This window comes from Hevea brasiliensis, chromosome 9 (genome assembly GCF_030052815.1).
Source record: "Hevea brasiliensis isolate MT/VB/25A 57/8 chromosome 9, ASM3005281v1, whole genome shotgun sequence".
Classification (NCBI taxonomy): Eukaryota; Viridiplantae; Streptophyta; class Magnoliopsida; order Malpighiales; family Euphorbiaceae; genus Hevea; species Hevea brasiliensis.
The window spans coordinates 27066122-27084528 of NC_079501.1; the positions used below are offsets into that span (position 1 = coordinate 27066122).

Consider the following 18407-nt stretch of genomic DNA (forward strand, 5'->3'; position numbering starts at 1 on the left):
ATGAGCTACGATGAGAATTCCAAAGGGAATCCAAAGTTCTTTAATGGCCGTACTTCAAAAAAAAAAAAAAACTAGTGATTGGGTGCGTGCCACTGCAAAATACAAATCGTGGGTACCATAATCATGGCTCCAAATCCAATGCCACTTCCATATAACAGAGGACTTGGCTGCTCCTTAAAAGGAATATATGACAGATCACCCCATACTTTTTTTTTTCACATGCTTTTTTTTTTTCCCTATAATACAATATTTTAATTTCTTTTATAGATCACAAAGTAAAAGCGTAATATTATAAAAAATTTATTTAATCGCTCAAAATAAAAAAAAATAGTTAATACATAAAAAATTATTTTATTCTGCTAAATAATTTCTAAAAAAAAGATATTAATTGTGTTGTATTTATTTTATGATTTTTATTAATAAATTATTAAATATTTATAAAAAAAAATAATAATTTTTTTTTTTTGTATTTTCCTTAATTGGGATGGGTGACCCATTGTCAAACCCATGTGGGGTAAGAAGTTGAGTATGGCGGGGTTAGGTTTCCCACCCGCTTGACCTTGAGCCCTTTTCAAACATGGGCCCATTATTATTGGTAAACATTACTATTACAGAGTTATGGTAATTTATTTATTATATGACAACAACGCAATGATTGCATTTTACCTTAACCTTGTTTAATTACCTCTCATTTGATTAGATTTCAAATTATATAATTAAATTATTTACATTTAATGTCATTTTCATTTAAATATTAAAAATATGAAAAACCTCTTATTCTGTGGAGAGTAAAAATCATTTTTACGGTATCAAAATGAAGGTGATTATATTCTTACTTTTTTATTAGAGATTATTATTAATTTAAATTTTATTACATGTAACAGAAAATCTACTCTATACATTGAGTAAAATTTAGTATTAATATTTATTTATTTTAATAATTACAATATATGAGAATGATATAAAATAAAAAAATTAATTGAAGAATACAAAATTTAAAATTTGTTAAAAATTTTAGTTAAATAAAAGAGTTAAATTCAAAAATAGTAAAAATCTAAAAATAAAATATAATATTCAGTCTGTAGAATAAATTTTGGAGTACAGTGAATAAAATTTAGATAAATAATAAAAAATATATTAAAAAAATTTTTGAGCATTCTTCTTTAATAATTTATTTGTAAATCTCGAAAAAAAATTATATTTATTGTTCAATATATACAAAGTAATAAAGAATCACAAATGTAAACAAAAATAAAATAAATATTCATAATAATGATACAAATTTGTTTTTATCTAAGAAATTATTAAAAATTATCAAAGTATAGAATTTTAACATTCTTCTTAGAAGGTAGGTAAGTAGACAATGGGTGATTTTTAACAAAGACTTGGTTGATATATATAGTAAAATCAATCAGTTTTGGCTCTCAACTGAGAAACCATCCCACATGCATATAGCGGACATGATATAGTCAGATCAAAGATGAGTTTGGCTCTTGTGTTCTGGTCAAATCAATTAGGGCTTCCTTGAATATCAATGGTGTACATCAGTCCAAAATTCACAGCTATGACAGCAAAATTTGTCGCACTATCTTCGCCCTAAATTCTTATCTATCTTACACATAAAAAGCTATCTTTTTCATTTTTATTTTTTTTATTTAATTACACATTCATATAATGCATCCCAAAACCTTCTTGAAATATAGATAACATTGTTGTCAAGCATGCTAATTTGATAGTTAATTTAATAAGATAATTTTATTTTATTTTAATTTAATTTTTTATATCAATATAATGATTAAATAGTCTCTAATTAATAGTATAATGGAGATAATAAATTATTCAATAAATTTTTTATAAAATTAAGTTAAATAAAAAAATTAATCGATTATCTCAAATTTAAAAAAATTATGATCATCATGTCAAAAGAGCTCTATTTTTTTTCTTAAAAAAAATTTCAGATAACATTAAATCCTAAGCGTGAATGTGTTAGTCCTCTGAGAGTACCTATCAATTATTTCTCCTCTTCTTCTTCTTCAAAAAAAAAAAAGAACTTGGCAATACGTATCTCTCTCTCTCTCTTTTCGTCCCCCATTTACATGTCTTTCCGACACTGCATTGTCTGTAGTATGCTTCTCCTACTTTCCATCATTTAAGTGGATCAGTACGGAGATAATACTGGGAGGAAAAGGAACAGAACTTTGTCTGTGTTATTTGCTTCTTTTGGAGCTTTTAGAAATAACAAGATTTCTGAAGAATACAGATATAGAGATCAGCAACTCAAAACACAAAGTTCAGAAGAGAAAAGTTGAGTCATTGCTCGTTAAAAACAAGTTAAGTCTTTCTTATTTTCTTTTCTTTCTTGTTCTTTTGCCTTGCAATTTCAAAAGGAAGAGAAAAAGAATAAGACTTTCATGCTGCAGTGTTAAAAATTCCATGGAGAGAGAATTTTGATGAAGGCGTAGAAAATGGGTTTTCCATTATCTGATTCTTTTCAGTAAGTGAAAAAAGGAAGAGAGTCTTAGAGGGAAAAACAAACATGGGTTTCTTCTACTTTCATCACCTCGTCACTCTGTTTTTTGCACTGGCAACTCTACAACATGTTCGCGGAAACACGGAGCTAAGAGCTTTAATGGAGCTCAAGTCCACTTTAGACCCAACCAACAAGTTCTTGAACTCCTGGACTAGCGACGGTGACCCGTGCAGCGGCACATTTGAGGGGGTTAATTGCAATGAGCACCGCAAAGTGGCTAACATTTCGCTGCAGGGAAAGGGTCTCTCTGGCAAGGTATCACCAGCAGTGGCCGAGCTTAAATGCTTGTCAGGCCTCTACTTGCATTATAACTCCCTGTCTGGAGAGATACCGAAGGAATTAGCAAATTTGACGGAGTTATCTGATCTTTATCTCAATGTGAATAATCTTTCAGGGAGCATTCCTCCTGAGATCGGTGGCATGGCTAGTCTCCAAGGTCAGTACTTAGTAGTTGATTAGAAAGATATATATATATATATATATATATATATATATATATATATATATATATATATATATAATTCCTGAGTGATTAAAGGTACCATTGGATTGGCTGTCGGCGGTACTCATGCTTTCTGCATTTTGGTTTAACTCTGTTTAATTGGATTTTTTTTCTTTATTTTGCAGTTTTAGATTTATGTTGTAACCAGCTAACAGGGCCTATACCTAAAGAGATGGGGTCCTTGAAGAGGCTAACTGTTCTTGCATTACAATATAACAGACTAACTTATCAAATTCCAGCCAGCTTAGGGAACTTGGGGATGCTGAGAAGGCTTGATCTAGCTTCTAATCAATTGTCTGGTCCAATTCCTCCAAGTGTATCAAATGCTCCACAATTGCAACTGCTAGATATCCGTAACAATTCTCTTTCTGGAATGGTTCCTTCTGGTAGGTTTTATTTTATTTTATCTTATGTTTAATCTTGCTTATCTTTTTGGAGTGGCCTACTGAATACAATTTTGTTTCTCCTGCCATTGTGTGGTGCATATTGTTGGCTTATACTGATTTTAGTTTTTGACAATGGAAAATGAAGCTTTGCAGAGATTAAAAGGAGGGTTTCAATTTGCGAAGAACAAAGATTTATGTGGAGTTGGGTTTCAAACACTAAGAGCTTGCACTCCATTCGATACTATGAACATCAACCAAGTTGAACCCCAAGGACCAATCACAAATAGTACTACTCCGAGGACTATCCCTGCTGCATCTGCAAATTTTCACACACCTTGCAACAAAACCAACTGTTCACATTCGTCAAACTTTCCACGAATTGCGATTGTTGCTGGGGTTATTACAGCCACTGTTATGTTGATAGGTACTGGATTTCTGATCATTTTCTTTATTCGCCGGAAAAAACAGAAGATTGGAAATACATCCGAGTCTTCTGTTGGAAGGCTGAGCACAGACCAGGCTAAGGAGCTCCATAGGGGTGGTGCCTCTCCGCTTGTGATCCTGGAGTACTCTAATGGGTGGGATCCATTTGGTGATTGTCGAAATGGTATCGGAATTTTTGAGGATAGTCTAAATAACTTCAGATTCAACCTGGAGGAGATTGAATCTGCAACCCAGTGCTTCTCTGAGGTGAATTTATTGGGAAAGAGCAGCTTCTCATCTGTTTACAAAGGAATACTTAGAGATGGTTCTCTTGTAGCAGTCAGGAGCATTAACATAACTAGTTGCAAGTCTGAAGAAGATGAATTTGTGAAGGGCTTGAACTTACTGACATCTCTAAGACATGAGAACCTAGTTAGACTGCGAGGTTTTTGTTGTTCCAGGGGTAGGGGTGAATGTTTTCTCATCTATGATTTTGCTCCTAAAGGAAACCTGTCAAAATATCTTGATATAGAAAATGGAAGCAACCATGTCCTCGACTGGTCCACAAGGGCTTCCATTATCAATGGCATTGCAAAAGGTCAGTTTTATTCTGCAAATTGTTTAAAGGTCATTTTCTTGTCTTTACTGCTTTAATCAAGAAAAATATGCTCCATCATCAACAACTTCAACTCGTATGCTGCAGCATCTGGAGCATGAGATGAAAGAAAATTGATGAGTGAACTATAAATCAGACATGTTTCTGTCATTTATGATAACGTGGAACTAAAATCTTCTTATGTTTTTGCATTAACTTCCGTTTCAATTCTGAATGTCTTTAATTCTAAAAGTATGATACATGGTAAACGGGAAAAAAAAAAAACCCCTTCTATACTTCAGTGGCTGTACAATTAAATTGTTGTTTTGTATTAAACAGGCATTGAATATTTGCACAGCAGTGAGGCAAACAGACCTGCCACAATCCACCGTCGCATATCTGTGGAGAAAGTTCTACTTGATCAACAATTCAACCCAATGATTGCAGATTCTGGCCTTCCAAAGCTTCTAGCAGATGATATTGTCCTCTCAGCCCTTAAAATAAGTGCTGCCATGGGATATCTAGCTCCAGAGTATGTAACTACTGGGCATTTTACTGAGAAGAGTGACATATATGCATTTGGAGTGATCGTCCTTCAAATCCTCTCTGGTAAACAGATGCTTTCCAATTCAATGCGCGTGGCAGCTGCATCTTGCATATATGAAGGATTTATTGATACCAATCTTAAAGGAAACTTCTCCGAATCGGAAGCTGCTAAGCTGGCAAAACTTGCACTTGCTTGCACCCAAGAGCTACCTGAGAACAGGCCAACCATGGGGGCAGCGATTCAAGAGCTGAACAGAAGCGATCCTTGTTCTTGATTGCCATATTCCCTTCTTTTGGGACAATGATGACACAAAGAAGGCAAGGAGATTGGAGACCTCAAAAACTGCAGAAATTGCATATGCTAATTTTTCCATTTGTGCCTTCAAAGGGGAGCAAGGCTTAAACGTTTGCTTTTTGTAAAATTGGAGTTGATTGACAAGATACTCTTGCAGATGCTAATTGTTGTGATCTTGTCTTAACTAGTTTTTTCGTAAAGCCTTACGAGAAGTTGGTACAACCCCTTGTAATAACTATGGAAAAGAGAAAACTATCATTTAATTCTATTCGATTCTTCTGTTAGAAATAGTTTATTGCATTAGTCTCATTTCGAGAACATTCTCCAGAAATTCAACTATAGGAAGCAGTACCTTGCAATACTTGGTCAACATAGAAATGTTAGTTAATGAGCTTGAATCAATTTAGCTAGTTTACCTAGTTGTTCTATCGAACTGTTAATGTGGCTGTAGGGAGTCCTGCAAATGCTTCCCGCTCATAAATAAAAACCTCACCCTTCATCGTTTCATCTCCTGTTGGAAAGTTCCGAGGACGACAAGTCCTCTTTGCACTAGGGAAAACCAAGAAAGTTCATATACACAACACACCCTCACAGATTTCTATGGCGTGCAAAACGTTGCATTAGAAGAACAATTGCAGCAACAAACTTAAGGTTCAGACACCAAACCATATAAAACCAAAATTCAGAGAGCAAATCAAACGTAAATGGGCAGAACTGCAGAAGGTTCTGCTCCCACCTGCCAGTGAGAATGTAAGACAAACTACCCAGAACGATCCCCCTATTTAAGAATGCAGACAAAAAATTTGCAGCTGCCAGAATCCATACGCAGAGTTGGTTCTTACGCGATCTGCCAGGTGCCAGCCAAGAAGCTAAAGAAGCTTTTCTGAAGCACGACAGAGACGAGGCACCCACAGTGCAGCTCAACACATACTAGAGACTTGTTCATTATCAAATTCATTAACCCATCTGCAAAGATAACATCATTTGTCGCTCTACAGTTTTTCCTAGCTCAGTGTGATTCGAATTAGTCAATGCGTCCCAGTTTTGTATCACTACATATTTTCTAACTTCCTATTTTACCAAATGATATACGACACAACATGCTAGAAGGGACCTCGTTGTTAGAAACTGTAACAGTTTTAAGATAAGCAAGATTCCAGTTCAATTTCCTTACATAAGATGCCAGTTCTGAGAAAAGTTCTTCTACATAGAACAACTTCCATTCCTGCTTCTACCGAGGACCAAGAATTTCATCACAGATGTTTGAGATCACTGGTACAATTTGCTTTGAGAAAATATATCTAGACATGATTCTTCTTGTATTAATGAGGGTAATAGAAATATTACAAGAAGCATTTAACTATTTTTTCTCTTGAGAAGCACGAAACAAGCTACAAGTTTTTTACCATGTAAGATACCTGCACTGGCAGTAAAGGCAAAGAATGTGCAGGATTGATCAAGTTAAGAAACATGGAAACCTTGGCCCTTGCCTCCAGAGGTAACATTCTAAGCAACCGCACTATACTGTCGATTCTCTGGAAACCATTCAGCTGGCCACCATTTTGGTCTAATAGCCTCAACCTTGACATCCTCCTGTCCTTGTATGGTTAAAGAACCTGAAGTTTTAAATGCTTCCTCCAATCGCAAAAGACCGAGCCCTCGACAGCCAAGTGCAGCTGTCACAGGCCCAACCTTCTTGCCAGATGCAGTGTCAATCACTTCTGAGCCGGGAGCAACTTTTTGCTCCACCTCTGAAATAAAGTTTTTCTTTTTTAAAAAAGCTATGAGTAATAGATATCAAAGAAGCCAAAAATTAACATTAAATTACCTTTTCCACTATGATCTAGAAACATTAAAGGAAGCAAACGCTTTCGAATGACCCCCCTGTGGTATGTGCGAGCAATAAGCTCTTGACCCACATAGCATCCTTTGTCAAAGCTTATTGCATTCAAACTGGTAAGATTGTATTCAAGTGGAATTGCTTCACCTAAATAACATAATAAGTTCAGATTGAAAGGTCAATTGGTACATTGAGGTAAATGAAGGAGCTAACTTGATGCATCCCAAAAACAGAATCACAGAACACTAAGGCCAACAATACTGTCAAGTGTAAATGAAATTTGTGAAAGAAAGAGGAATGAACCTTTGGGAATCTCAGTTGAGCCTTCAGCAACTCCATTCTCTATTCTACCCAGTTGATAATTTTCTTCATCTGTTTGTTTGTCAACTTCAACCATAGGTGCTGCAACCAACCAGCTCTTAGTGAATAAGAACTTAAAAATAAGGAAATAACAACTGAATAAATCTTAAGGATTATAAACAAATTAACCATATGGTTGCTGGCCTCAAAAGCCAGGTGCCAATGTCAGCATGTAAATATCTCACAAGCAATAAAGGCTTAGAAAACTAACGTGTCTTATTAGATGGAAAGATTCCTCGGAAACCAAGACATTCCAATCTAGGATCCTTAAACCATTGCCATCCATGATCACCCCCATGTACAGTTGAACTGGCACAATGATCAACACCAGAGCCCCAGCCAATGCTAGCTGCCTCTGGTTCTTCTTCAACTATTGATTTTTCAGAAAGTTTCCCACCAAAACGCTGCCAGCAAGAGAAGTTTTCTGCCACATTGTCAATCTCAACCTTTGATCTTAAACGGTATCTGCATCGGAACATAGAAGTCAACAATCAAGTTTTACTACTGAACTGCTATATGAAGTTAAGAGTTGAAAAAAAGAAATAGGGAAAGGAGTAAAATATCAACAGTCCAATAAAATGGCTGGGAAAACATTTATCAAACACCATTTTAAGCCCATTTATAGACTGACCAGCAGAAATGCAAAGCTTACTAATTGCCTGTCAACTACTTATTATACATTTCTTAGACACTTGTTTACCTTCGTGAATGGGTATCAATAAAAGTACTTCCCAATATAATCCTATTACACACAAGGAGGAAAGATTACTAATCAACTATCAATCCTTTTTGCACTAAACAAATGCTATTTTTTCTTGATTAATGCAATCAGTCTTTGGCGCCATTCCTGCACTACCCAACATCAGGTCTTTCAGAACGAATTCTGCCAGTATAAGAATGATAAACTCTGAAAATTAGCTAAACTGATGACCTGTTAGTTCATTTTTACAATTTTGGGGCACAGTTTGTTAACATTTTTCTTCCTATAAGACATTCCCCCCTTAACATAAAAACTTTTGTTACTAATATATGGAATGCACCTTGACGCTAGACCAAGACGCCAGACGCCAGTCGCCAGCCAACTATAAATCCAGAAGTTCAGCGCATAAATAAAACAATAAAACAAATGTGACATGACAATGCACAATGAACGCCTAAAGAAATATTAGCCCCCTCAACAACCGAAATACAGCTGCCTGAACCAAGAACGCCCAGCTCCTCAAACCCTGTTTCCTATTTGACAACTAAGAAAGTGAAATTCTTTCTTATCCGTGGCTCATAATCTCACTAGATTAAAAGAGCTTGCAGCTCCAGGTGCTATTAAGCTTTAGCAAACAAACAAATCAAGCTACAATAAGATTATTACAAGTATCTAACTACCAACTCATCTACATCAATACTAGCAGCAGCTGAGAATTACAACAAAAGGCAAAATATCATTCACATACAGCTCCCAAAATCCTATAAAAGTAATTAAGGGGGAAATACACGAAGGGAAGAAGAACCCACCTTTTAAAAGTCTGCAATAGTTCATCAAGAACCGAAGAGTCGACATCCGCCAACAGTTCAACCGACTCACCATTGTCCGACCCGGGTCCAGACCCTCTACTATCAAGCTTCTCTCCAGACCGTGGCGGTCTATACAAAAACAAATCGTACAAAAACCTCCCCTGAGGAGTCAAAAGAGCAGCGTACATAGGCGGCACAGAGACGGTAGGCATATTGGGAGAGGGCAAACACGACGTTCCCTCGTCTGGTTGTTTACCAAATCTCCGCACATCGTTGGTTAGCAGACCTTGAAGGAATTTGATGGTGTCTGGGCCACCGAACCGGATTACGGACCGGGATGTTAAGCGCGAGACAAGGGATCCAGAGGTGGCAGCTCTATTGTTGAGACTCTGGTAGCCGCGGATGATGGGGTTGAAACGGTGCATTTTGCAATGTCGTTTTGGTGGTGATGGCGTCGAATTTGGAGGTTGTAGTTGAAGGAGATATATCTAATTGGCTGGGTGACACGTGTCTATGAAGGTTCTGGGCTTTTGACACGTTGGGTTCCATCTGATTAATTTTGGCCGTCTGCTTATGCATTTGGCCAATGTAGACGTCGCCGTTGTCTGGTCCGGGTCGATTTCGAGTCATTTCAGAATTAAGAAAGTGAATGAACTGAAATCGAATCAATTTTAGGCGATTTTGATCCATTTTAATTCAAGAAAATCCAAGCTTAGACTTAATTTAATTCAGGCGAGATTTTTATAGTGTTTAATATAATGGAATTTTATGAAATTTATTTATAAATTTAAAATTTTAATATTCAATTTAAATAAAAATTTATTTAAAATTTTTAATAATTAATTTTATAAAATTTATTATAATTAAATCAAAATTATCAAAATTAATATAATTTACAAATGAATTTTAAATTTAAAATTATATATATTTTAAGTGATAAAATTATTTTTTTATTATATATTATTTTATTTTATTTTATTTATTTCAAATATAAAATAAATTTTATATTTAATATAAAATATACTTTGCAAAAATTCATTTATAAATAAATTATATCATTAAATTTATTTGTAAATAAAATAAATTTTACCATAAAATTAAATTAAACAAGTTGTTTCTTGTTAAGACAGTTTTGATTTAATTTTTAAATGAATTGATTTATTTTTGATTTAATTTCAAATAGAATTAACTATAATTTTAAAAAGAAATTAAGAAATTTTTTTAAAAGAGTAAATTATTATTTATATATTGTATTTTAATAAAATTAATTATTTAATTTTTATATTTTAAAAAATATATTATTTCGTTTTTTTATTTTGATTATGTTAAACTGTTTAAGTCTCTTCATTAATTTTTTTTATTAAGAATTCTAATTAAATTATTATTTAGTCATTTTATTTTAGTAAAATTAATTAATTAATTTCTATATTTAAAAAAAATAAATTAGATAGTCTATATAATTTTATTTTGTTAACTATTTAGTCTTATAATTATTTTTATACCTAAATTACCATAATCCTCTCTCCTTTATTTATCTCTCACTCTTCATATTTCTTTTTTTTTCTGCACCCACACCATTCTCCCTCTCATTATCTCTTTACTTATGTCACGACCCAACCTATGGGCCGGACCGGCACTAGGACCTGGGCCAGCCTAAAGCCCCCGAGACCCGTAGTAAGCCTAACTGTTCATTTACCCAATTCTAAGGCCCATTGGGCCCAAATTCAAGAAAACAAACGGACAGAGTCCGGCCATAAAATGGACTTTCCAACGGGGAGTTTTCGACTCACCCGACCTGTAAACACAATAAACAATCCATTGGGGAGCTCAGCTCACCCTCCACATACTCATCAACATAATAATAAATGGGAACTCAGCTCCCTCATCCAATCCATCAAAACAGACTTAAAATATTAAGTTTACAGGTTCAACATGAATATAATATTACAGACCAAATTCAAATAATTACTGCTAACACATGTGGAAATTCTAGGAGTAATTAATATTACACAAATATTGATAAACAACCTGCGAAGTAGAAAAGCAGGTTAACCCGGAACAAAATATCCTCCTGTGGCCTATAAAAATTTTTGAACAGGAGTGAGCATTCGACTCAGAGAGTAAAATATCAATTTTAACTATAATCTCTATAACTATCTAAAACTAATGCACCCTGTAGAGTGAAATGCAACATCAGCAATAAATTCACATCATAGCATCAAAAAGGTAATTTGGAGCACTCACGCACCCTGTAGCATCAATCATAACATATGGGAGCTGATCCCCTATACAGCTCTCTTAAATCCAACCTGGTGCCAGCGAAGAACTCAAGCCGGACTTTCGCTTATTAAACCAAATCGAGGGTCCCAGCGAAGAACTCAAGCCGGACTTTCGCTTATTAAACCAAATCGAGGGTCCCAGCGAAGAACTCAAGTCGTGACTTACCCTCGAAGGATCGGGTCCCAGCGAAGAACTCAAGCCGTGACTACCCGTCCTATCCATAGTCCACACCACATCACACGCACGCCAACGCACGCACACTGCTCCAAATTACCACAACAACATCATGGCACTTTAACATTTATTAATGCATCATAAATCGTGCCTAGAGTTTAACTACATAAATATATGCATATAAGTGATGCATGGGCATGCTGAACATATAATAATACCGAAATTACAATTAAAATTAATATTTTACTCACAGACTTGACGACAATCACTGTGGCGGCTGGGCGGAGGAAGAAGGCTGTCCCGGCTCACCTGACAATTAGATTACATTTATTTAATACAATCTGACTCAATACAAACAAAGAAAAGACCAATTACGTCCTAAGTCGTGCCGAAAATCCGGCAGAGTCCCCCCTATACCTAGGACCTACCCAACCTGCAAAAGGGCTAAAAACGCACTTCTATATTCACAATCCATATATCAACAGTTCAATCATATCACACAGCCCCTCCTGGGCCCATCAAATCAGTCATCCATCACAATATGTAAAATTTCAATTTAGTCCTTATTATTGATCATTTTTGCAAAAACTGCCCAAACAAGCTCTAAAAATTATAAAACTTTGCCCCGCGGTCCTTAGCAATATTACTAAGCTATTGCAAAAAGAATCGTATTTTTCTAAGCTACCACGAATATTTTATGGATTTTTAATCCTATTTAAGCACTAGAAAATTACGAAAAAGCAAGGTTCGGGTTTACCTTTACCGATTCCGACTTCGGGAACGCGCTCGAGACGTCAGATAATGGGGGGCTAGCCAAAACCTCGATCCAATTCGGGGACTTTTCCGGTAACGGGTCTGTCTGGCCCGAAATTTGCAGACCCAGTCAACTGTTGAATTTCCGCGAATCGAGGATACCTACACGAAGCCCATAACACGGGGGTTAGTACATAAATTTTTCAGAATTTTCTAAGCTCATTAAATGCTCGGAAAAACACTGCGAAGTTCCGTGGGACCCACCGAAAAACGGTGTCGGAAAATTTTCAAATTTATGTCGTTGCGAAGCACTCGACGAATGGAGGGTGCTGGTGGCCTGGGTTTTCTCGTGGGATTCACGGTTTTCGAGAAATCTAGCCCAAAAGTCGAAATGGGCTAAAATCTTCCCGAGCAAAAATCGGACAATCCGCTAGATGGATTTCGGCGTTCTTGGTGTCTATGGAAAGCTCTCGCCGAGTAGATGATTTTGGACACAAGACCCGGTCCAATTGGTGGTCGGATCGGCCGGTTGGCCCGGGCGCTGGGGTGGAGAGGAGAGAGAAACGAGAGAGAAAAGGGAGAGGGACGACGCGCGCGGGGAAGGGAAGAAGAAAAAGGAAAAGGCCGGTCCGATTCGACCGGTCCGATCCGGTCCGGTTCGATTCAGAATACAAAATTTTGAATTTTTACTCTGCCTCGGGACCGAAAACGAGGTCCAAAAATTCCGAAAAAATTCCAGAAAACTCAGAAAAATACGTAGACTCCAAATATATTTTTAGTTTTGCCACGTGGTCTTTAAATTAATTTTTAAAAATCATCAAAGTTTATATTTTCGGAAAATCGAACCCGATTTTTAAAATCCGAAAAATCTCAAAAAAATTCCTAAAATTTAAATAAAATTAAAATACCAAAATACTCATAAAAATTAAAATTTCGGGGTGTTACAACTTAAATTTTTTTATAAAAATATTCAAGTTATCTATATAAAAAGGTTAAAATTTCTCTAAATTTGTAAGTAATTAAGGAAAACACAAAATTTATATTTATAGAGTTAAATGAAAATACTTGAATAATTTAAAAAGTTTGAATAATTTAAAAAGAAGTAAATTTAGGTTTAGTCTTCATGTAGCAAAATTTTTATTCTTATTCAAAAATATGTTTTTCAAAATACAAGATCAAGTAATTAGTTTTACTAAAATAAAAAGATTAAATAGTAACATTTTGTCAAAATATACAAATCAATTAATTAATTTTTTTAAAATAGAGAGATTAAATAGTAGTTTGACTAGCAACAAATTTAATAAAAGTAAAATACAAGAACTAAATAGCATATTTTTTGAAATATAAAGATCAAACATTTAATTTTCTTAAAATATAAAAATTAAATAATAATTTTTCATTTCTAAAATTATAAAAAAAATTGCAACAATAATTTTACAATAAACTTTTTAATTATATTGTTATTTTTTATCTTATAATAAAAAAAATACACAAGTGAAACAAAAACATATACAATATGTAAAAAAATTCATTATAATATATGAAAATTATACTACATTTTCTTAACTTAATATTAAAAAGGTAAAAAAAAATTATATAAGTAAAATCAATTAAGTTTAAATTATATTAGAATACATAGAAAAAATAATTTTTATCTTATAAAATAAAAAAAATACACAAGAAAAAAAATATACAATATATAAAATATTCATTACAAAATATGAAAAATATATACTACATTTTCTTAACTTAATATTGAACAGAAAAAAATATACTTTTTTTTTTTATAAAAAACTAAAATTAAACTTAAACTTAGTTATGTAATAACTAAGTTGCCTACATTACAACCTTCATAGTTCTTTTACCTTTAAAAAACCTTAATTCTTTCTTTTATTAATTTTATAAGTTCCTTAATTTGTAAAGTCATTATCGGTTTTATCAATTTTATTTTCTCATTAATAATTTTTCACTTTTATCTAATTATTTGTATATACTTGTTCTTTTAGTAATTTGAGATTCTAATCTAATTATTTGCATTAGTAAAACATTCAATTTATATGGAGAAAGTTTAATTTAATTAATTTTTAATTTTTTATTTAAATTAGTCTAAAAATTTTAATTTAAATTCAATTTAACCTAAAATTTAAATTTTATGAACTAAATTTCTAATTTTTTTTTTATTTAAATGAAAAATTAAAAAGTTTAATTTTTTAATTTTATGACTTGTGCGTTTAGTAATCTAAGTTCAAAAACCATGTTTATTTTTTAGTTAAATTGAGTTTAAATTTAAATTTTTAAATTAAATTAAACAAAAAGTTAAAAAATTAAATTCAACCCAAGTACAGGGCTTTAAGCCTATTTGTATTCATGTAACATTCACCCATCGGGTCAGTAAAAGCTTATTTCACATCGACCGTTTAACACCGAAACTGCGAATAATTCTAGAGAATCGCTTGATGATAAAGCTGGAGTCCATCAGAAACATCTTTACAAATTCGTTTCTTGCTTCCAAGTTGAATGGTTTCTGCATAACAATGCTACAAGTTCTATCTTCCTTCTTCTTTTTTTATCTTTTAATGCTTGAATAAAAATGTACAAATTGCAGAAATTTCCCAAGACATGTCAATTTCTGCTTAAGTTATCTGCCTGTATCCTTTTATCACCATGGTGAAAAGGGCCTCTAGAAATAAATACAACAGCTCAATCACAATCACAATGGCAGCTGACAACAGCTGATCACTTGCAATTGAAGAACTTACCTTCTTTATTTACATAAGAGTAAGACCATTTCTTGAAGCATCCATCAAGGCAGTGCCAACTCTTCTTATCTTCTTTCAATTCTGGGTACTGTGTTGTAGAATTCTCTGAATCGAGCCAATTCAGAAGCCCTCTTGCCAATGCAGCAGTTGCCATCTAAAATATTCTCAAAGTCTAAAGAATCATTGGGGAATTTTCTTATCAACCATAAGACCTTCAAGTTCATTTTATACAAGTGGTTTGATTTGAACTCTTCTCGTAAGGTCAAAAACATGTATTAAGCTCTTCAATCTCTTTCATGTTGTTGATTTCAACCCTTCCCATTATTTTCATCCAATTCCGGCGCCAAGAGTTGGAAATCAACAAAACAGACAAAAATGCATGCGACCCTTCAACCAACAAAACATTTCAAACAACTCTTCCTCTTAAAATAACCCTAATATTAAACAGAACTACAACGACATGGCATTCATTTACGATACCTTCTACACTTGGAATTCGGCTTTTCTTTGTTTTTTATTTCCCTTTCCGATGATTATGTAAATACTGACAGAAGCAGCCACTATAGATATATATGGTAGCCGTAGTTGTGGACGCGTTTTCTTTTTCTTTATGTTCTAGAATATATTTGATCATGAATAAGCAACCCCCCACCACTTAAGACATTCATGAACCTGAGGCTAATACATGAAAATCCATTCATGGTTTTGAGTTTTGTATCCTTGTTTTTTAATTGGTTGAATTCCTACGTTTAGGGCAGCCACAAAAATATTAGAAAATTATATTATTCTTAGTTATGTTCAATCTATTTTAATAGATGTTAGTTGTTTTAGTAAATGTCAACTGTTTTAGTAGATGTCGATTGTTTTATTAATTATTAACTATTAGATATTAACGATTAATGGTTAGCTATTTATACAGTAATTTAAAAAATAATTACTAAATTATTTGTTAAATATAAAAATTATTATATTATCTTATTGACTCTAATTAAAACGCTCTCTCAATCTCTAAAAGATAAGAAATATAATCATTTTCTCAATACCTAAATACTATTATAAACACTATAATAATAGAAATAATATTTTAATTATAATTAAAATATTAAATATTATTTTAAAAATTATTTAAGACTTTATTATTGTATCAAGTACAACCCTACTACGATTTTTCCTTCAACACTAAAATGGTAAATTTAAGTCTACTTGGTATATGCGTTCACCCAATTCAGGTTATTGTCGGATGCCATCGAATCCTGGAAGAAAGTAATATAAAAATATCACACAACTTGTTTTACAAATAGCCATGAAAATGACAAGAATTGATATGACTGTAACGGGATTTTATATGTAATGCCAAGAAAGTCAAATGGTCTTTTGATGAGATATGAACTCATTGATGTTGCTTGCCATTCATTTGATAGAGGGTGGGAGTTTGATTTTTGCAAGGTAGGTAGTGAAAGCAACTTTGAAGAATATCGTTGCCACTCATTAATTACCTGACAACTATTTTTTTTATTTGATTTAACTTTAAAAAGATATAAAAAAATGTTATAATTATATTATAGAATAAAATTAATTAGTGAAATATTTTATTTTAATAAATTAATCTATTAATTTATCTAAAATTAAAATAACTGAATTAATAAATATTATAAATTAAAATGAATCGAAATATTAAAAAATAAAATAAAATTAGACAGATTTAATTTGATTTAATTTAATTTAAATTTTCATGAATTTTTTTATTTGGACATATTTTTATTTTATCTTATTAATATCAATGATAAATTAATATTATTCGTGGAGTTTTTTCTATGGATCTAAACTTACAAGGTAATGAAGGGAGTCTAATAATGAGCTGGATAAATTATAAAATTGATTAAAGAAAATAATTTATATGCCTCTCTGATCTTTTTTTTTTTTCCAATAATAGTTATTAGATTATCCACTTGCCAATTGGCAGATGTGATACTGCAAGGTTAATGAAGAAATACAGCAAGGCTAATCCGATGGTTAATGGTTACGTGTAATGGGGTAGATACAAGGTGGATGTTTCATCTTTATCTAGTAAATAACAGGAAAAACAAGTGTAATTTGGTTAATGGGATGGTACCACAGCCGTAATTTTTATGTGAAAACATGGGTGTATTATGGTCCTGTAAGCGGCTGACAAGTAGAAGAATTCCAAAATCAGGTTCCCATTGAGGTCAAAGGTCCAATAAAAACCATTTTCAAGACCATCCCCTTTCGCTCACATTTCACAAATAAAATACCGAACATCAGTTTCTCATTTGTCAACACCATTATAGCTTGGCAACAAAGCAAAACATATCTTGAAGTCTTTAACAGGAGAAGAAAAGGGAAGATTTTTGGAAGAAATCATGAAGCTCGTTTGGTCCCCTGAAACTGCTTTGAAGGCCTATATAGAAACGGTTAAATCGGTAAGCCAAAGCTACCCTCCTGGAATTTTTTAGGTTCTAGAGTTGGTTTCTTGTTTTGCTTCTGTTTTTCTCATGAAATTGTTGTTGGGTTTTGTTTGCAGTGTGAGCTTTTTCATGATTCCAGTGTGGCTGAGCTTGTTTCGGCCATGGCTGCAGGATGGAACTCGAAACTTATCGTAGAAACGTGGTCACAAGGTGGAGTTATTGCCACAAGCATTGGCTTAGCAATTGCTAGTCGTTACACAGTTGGAAGACACGTTTGTATAGTCCCTGATGTGCAATCAAGATCGAAATACGCAGAAGCCATGGGAAAGGCTGGGATGTCGCCAGAAATCCTTGTTGGGGAACCGGAGGAGGTTATGGAGAGTCTAGTAGGCATTGATTTCTTGGTGGTGGATTCGCGGCCGAAGGAGTTTGCTAGGGTCTTGAGGCTAGCAAAGCTCAGCAACCGGGGTGCAGTTCTGCTGTGCAAGAACGCTAGCTTAAGAGCTTCAACTTTCAGATGGAGAGGAGTACTTGAAGGAGGATCACGGCGGCTGGTCAGGTCTGTGTTTCTGCCTGTAGGGAAGGGACTTGATATTGCACATGTGGCTACAAGTGGGGGAAATTCAGGGTTAAACAAGAAAAGATGGATCAAGCACATAGATGCACAATCTGGGGAAGAACATGTCATCCGAAAGTAATTTCTCATAGGAGATGATGAACTTCTTTCTAAATTCTAGCTGCTTTTTTCCAGAGAATTTTAATTTGTAAATATTTTTTCTTCTGCTTCCCCTCATTGCCTCTCCTTTTTGGCTTGGAAAGGTTTCTGTTCATAGATAAGAATCCCAAAACATTTGTATATATTTTCATCTTGTAATTCTCATGTGTGAAGTTTAAAATTCTCGAATACTTGCTCCTGAGTCCTGTACCTTCTCTATTCCTCACTTCTCTAACTCCCAATAACTTATCATTACAGGAATTATCAATTTCAGTTTAATTCACAACTCACAAGGATCTTCGGCAATAATCATA

The 18407-nt window shown here is 33.6% G+C and overlaps 3 protein-coding genes across 3 annotated transcripts; 2 read left to right on the forward strand and 1 right to left on the reverse strand.

Moving 5' to 3' along the window:
* The first annotated feature begins 2010 nt into the window (after positions 1-2010).
* On the forward strand, positions 2011-5565 carry LOC110672890 (probable leucine-rich repeat receptor-like protein kinase At5g63930). Its single transcript, XM_058153591.1, has 5 exons — positions 2011-2330; positions 2421-2966; positions 3158-3418; positions 3564-4439; positions 4776-5565. The coding sequence occupies exons 2-5, from the start codon at positions 2537-2539 to the stop codon at positions 5255-5257; spliced, it is 2049 nt and encodes a 682-aa protein (XP_058009574.1). The 5' UTR covers positions 2011-2330; positions 2421-2536; the 3' UTR covers positions 5258-5565.
* An 898-nt stretch (positions 5566-6463) lies between these two features.
* LOC110672889 (putative transferase At4g12130, mitochondrial) lies at positions 6464-9484 on the reverse strand. Its single transcript, XM_021835811.2, has 5 exons — positions 8987-9484; positions 7689-7942; positions 7421-7519; positions 7106-7264; positions 6464-7028 (listed from the first exon to the last, which is right to left on the reverse strand). Exons 1-5 carry the CDS (start codon positions 9409-9411, stop codon positions 6784-6786), a joined length of 1182 nt encoding a protein of 393 aa, XP_021691503.2. The 5' UTR covers positions 9412-9484; the 3' UTR covers positions 6464-6783.
* Positions 9485-17165: 7681 nt separating this feature from the next.
* On the forward strand, positions 17166-18295 carry LOC110672911 (uncharacterized). Its single transcript, XM_021835845.2, has 2 exons — positions 17166-17393; positions 17495-18295. Exons 1-2 carry the CDS (start codon positions 17334-17336, stop codon positions 18074-18076), a joined length of 642 nt encoding a protein of 213 aa, XP_021691537.2. The 5' UTR covers positions 17166-17333; the 3' UTR covers positions 18077-18295.
* Positions 18296-18407: the final 112 nt, after the last annotated feature.

Excerpts from the sequence above, each read along its gene's own strand:
- LOC110672890 (XM_058153591.1), top strand. The coding sequence starts at position 2,537 with ATGGGTTTCTTCTACTTTCATCACCTCGTCACTCTGTTTTTTGCACTG. Across the intron at positions 2,967-3,157 it reads TGGCATGGCTAGTCTCCAAG|TTTTAGATTTATGTTGTAAC; the intron begins GTCAGTACTTAG and ends TTTATTTTGCAG. Across the intron at positions 4,440-4,775 it reads TATCAATGGCATTGCAAAAG|GCATTGAATATTTGCACAGC; the intron begins GTCAGTTTTATT and ends TGTATTAAACAG.
- LOC110672889 (XM_021835811.2), bottom strand. The coding sequence starts at position 9,411 with ATGCACCGTTTCAACCCCATCATCCGCGGCTACCAGAGTCTCAACAAT. Across the intron at positions 7,520-7,688 it reads CTTTCCATCTAATAAGACAC|CACCTATGGTTGAAGTTGAC; the intron begins GTTAGTTTTCTA and ends GGTTGGTTGCAG. Across the intron at positions 7,029-7,105 it reads TCTAGATCATAGTGGAAAAG|AGGTGGAGCAAAAAGTTGCT; the intron begins GTAATTTAATGT and ends ACTTTATTTCAG.
- LOC110672911 (XM_021835845.2), top strand. The coding sequence starts at position 17,334 with ATGAAGCTCGTTTGGTCCCCTGAAACTGCTTTGAAGGCCTATATAGAA. Across the intron at positions 17,394-17,494 it reads ATATAGAAACGGTTAAATCG|TGTGAGCTTTTTCATGATTC; the intron begins GTAAGCCAAAGC and ends TTTTGTTTGCAG.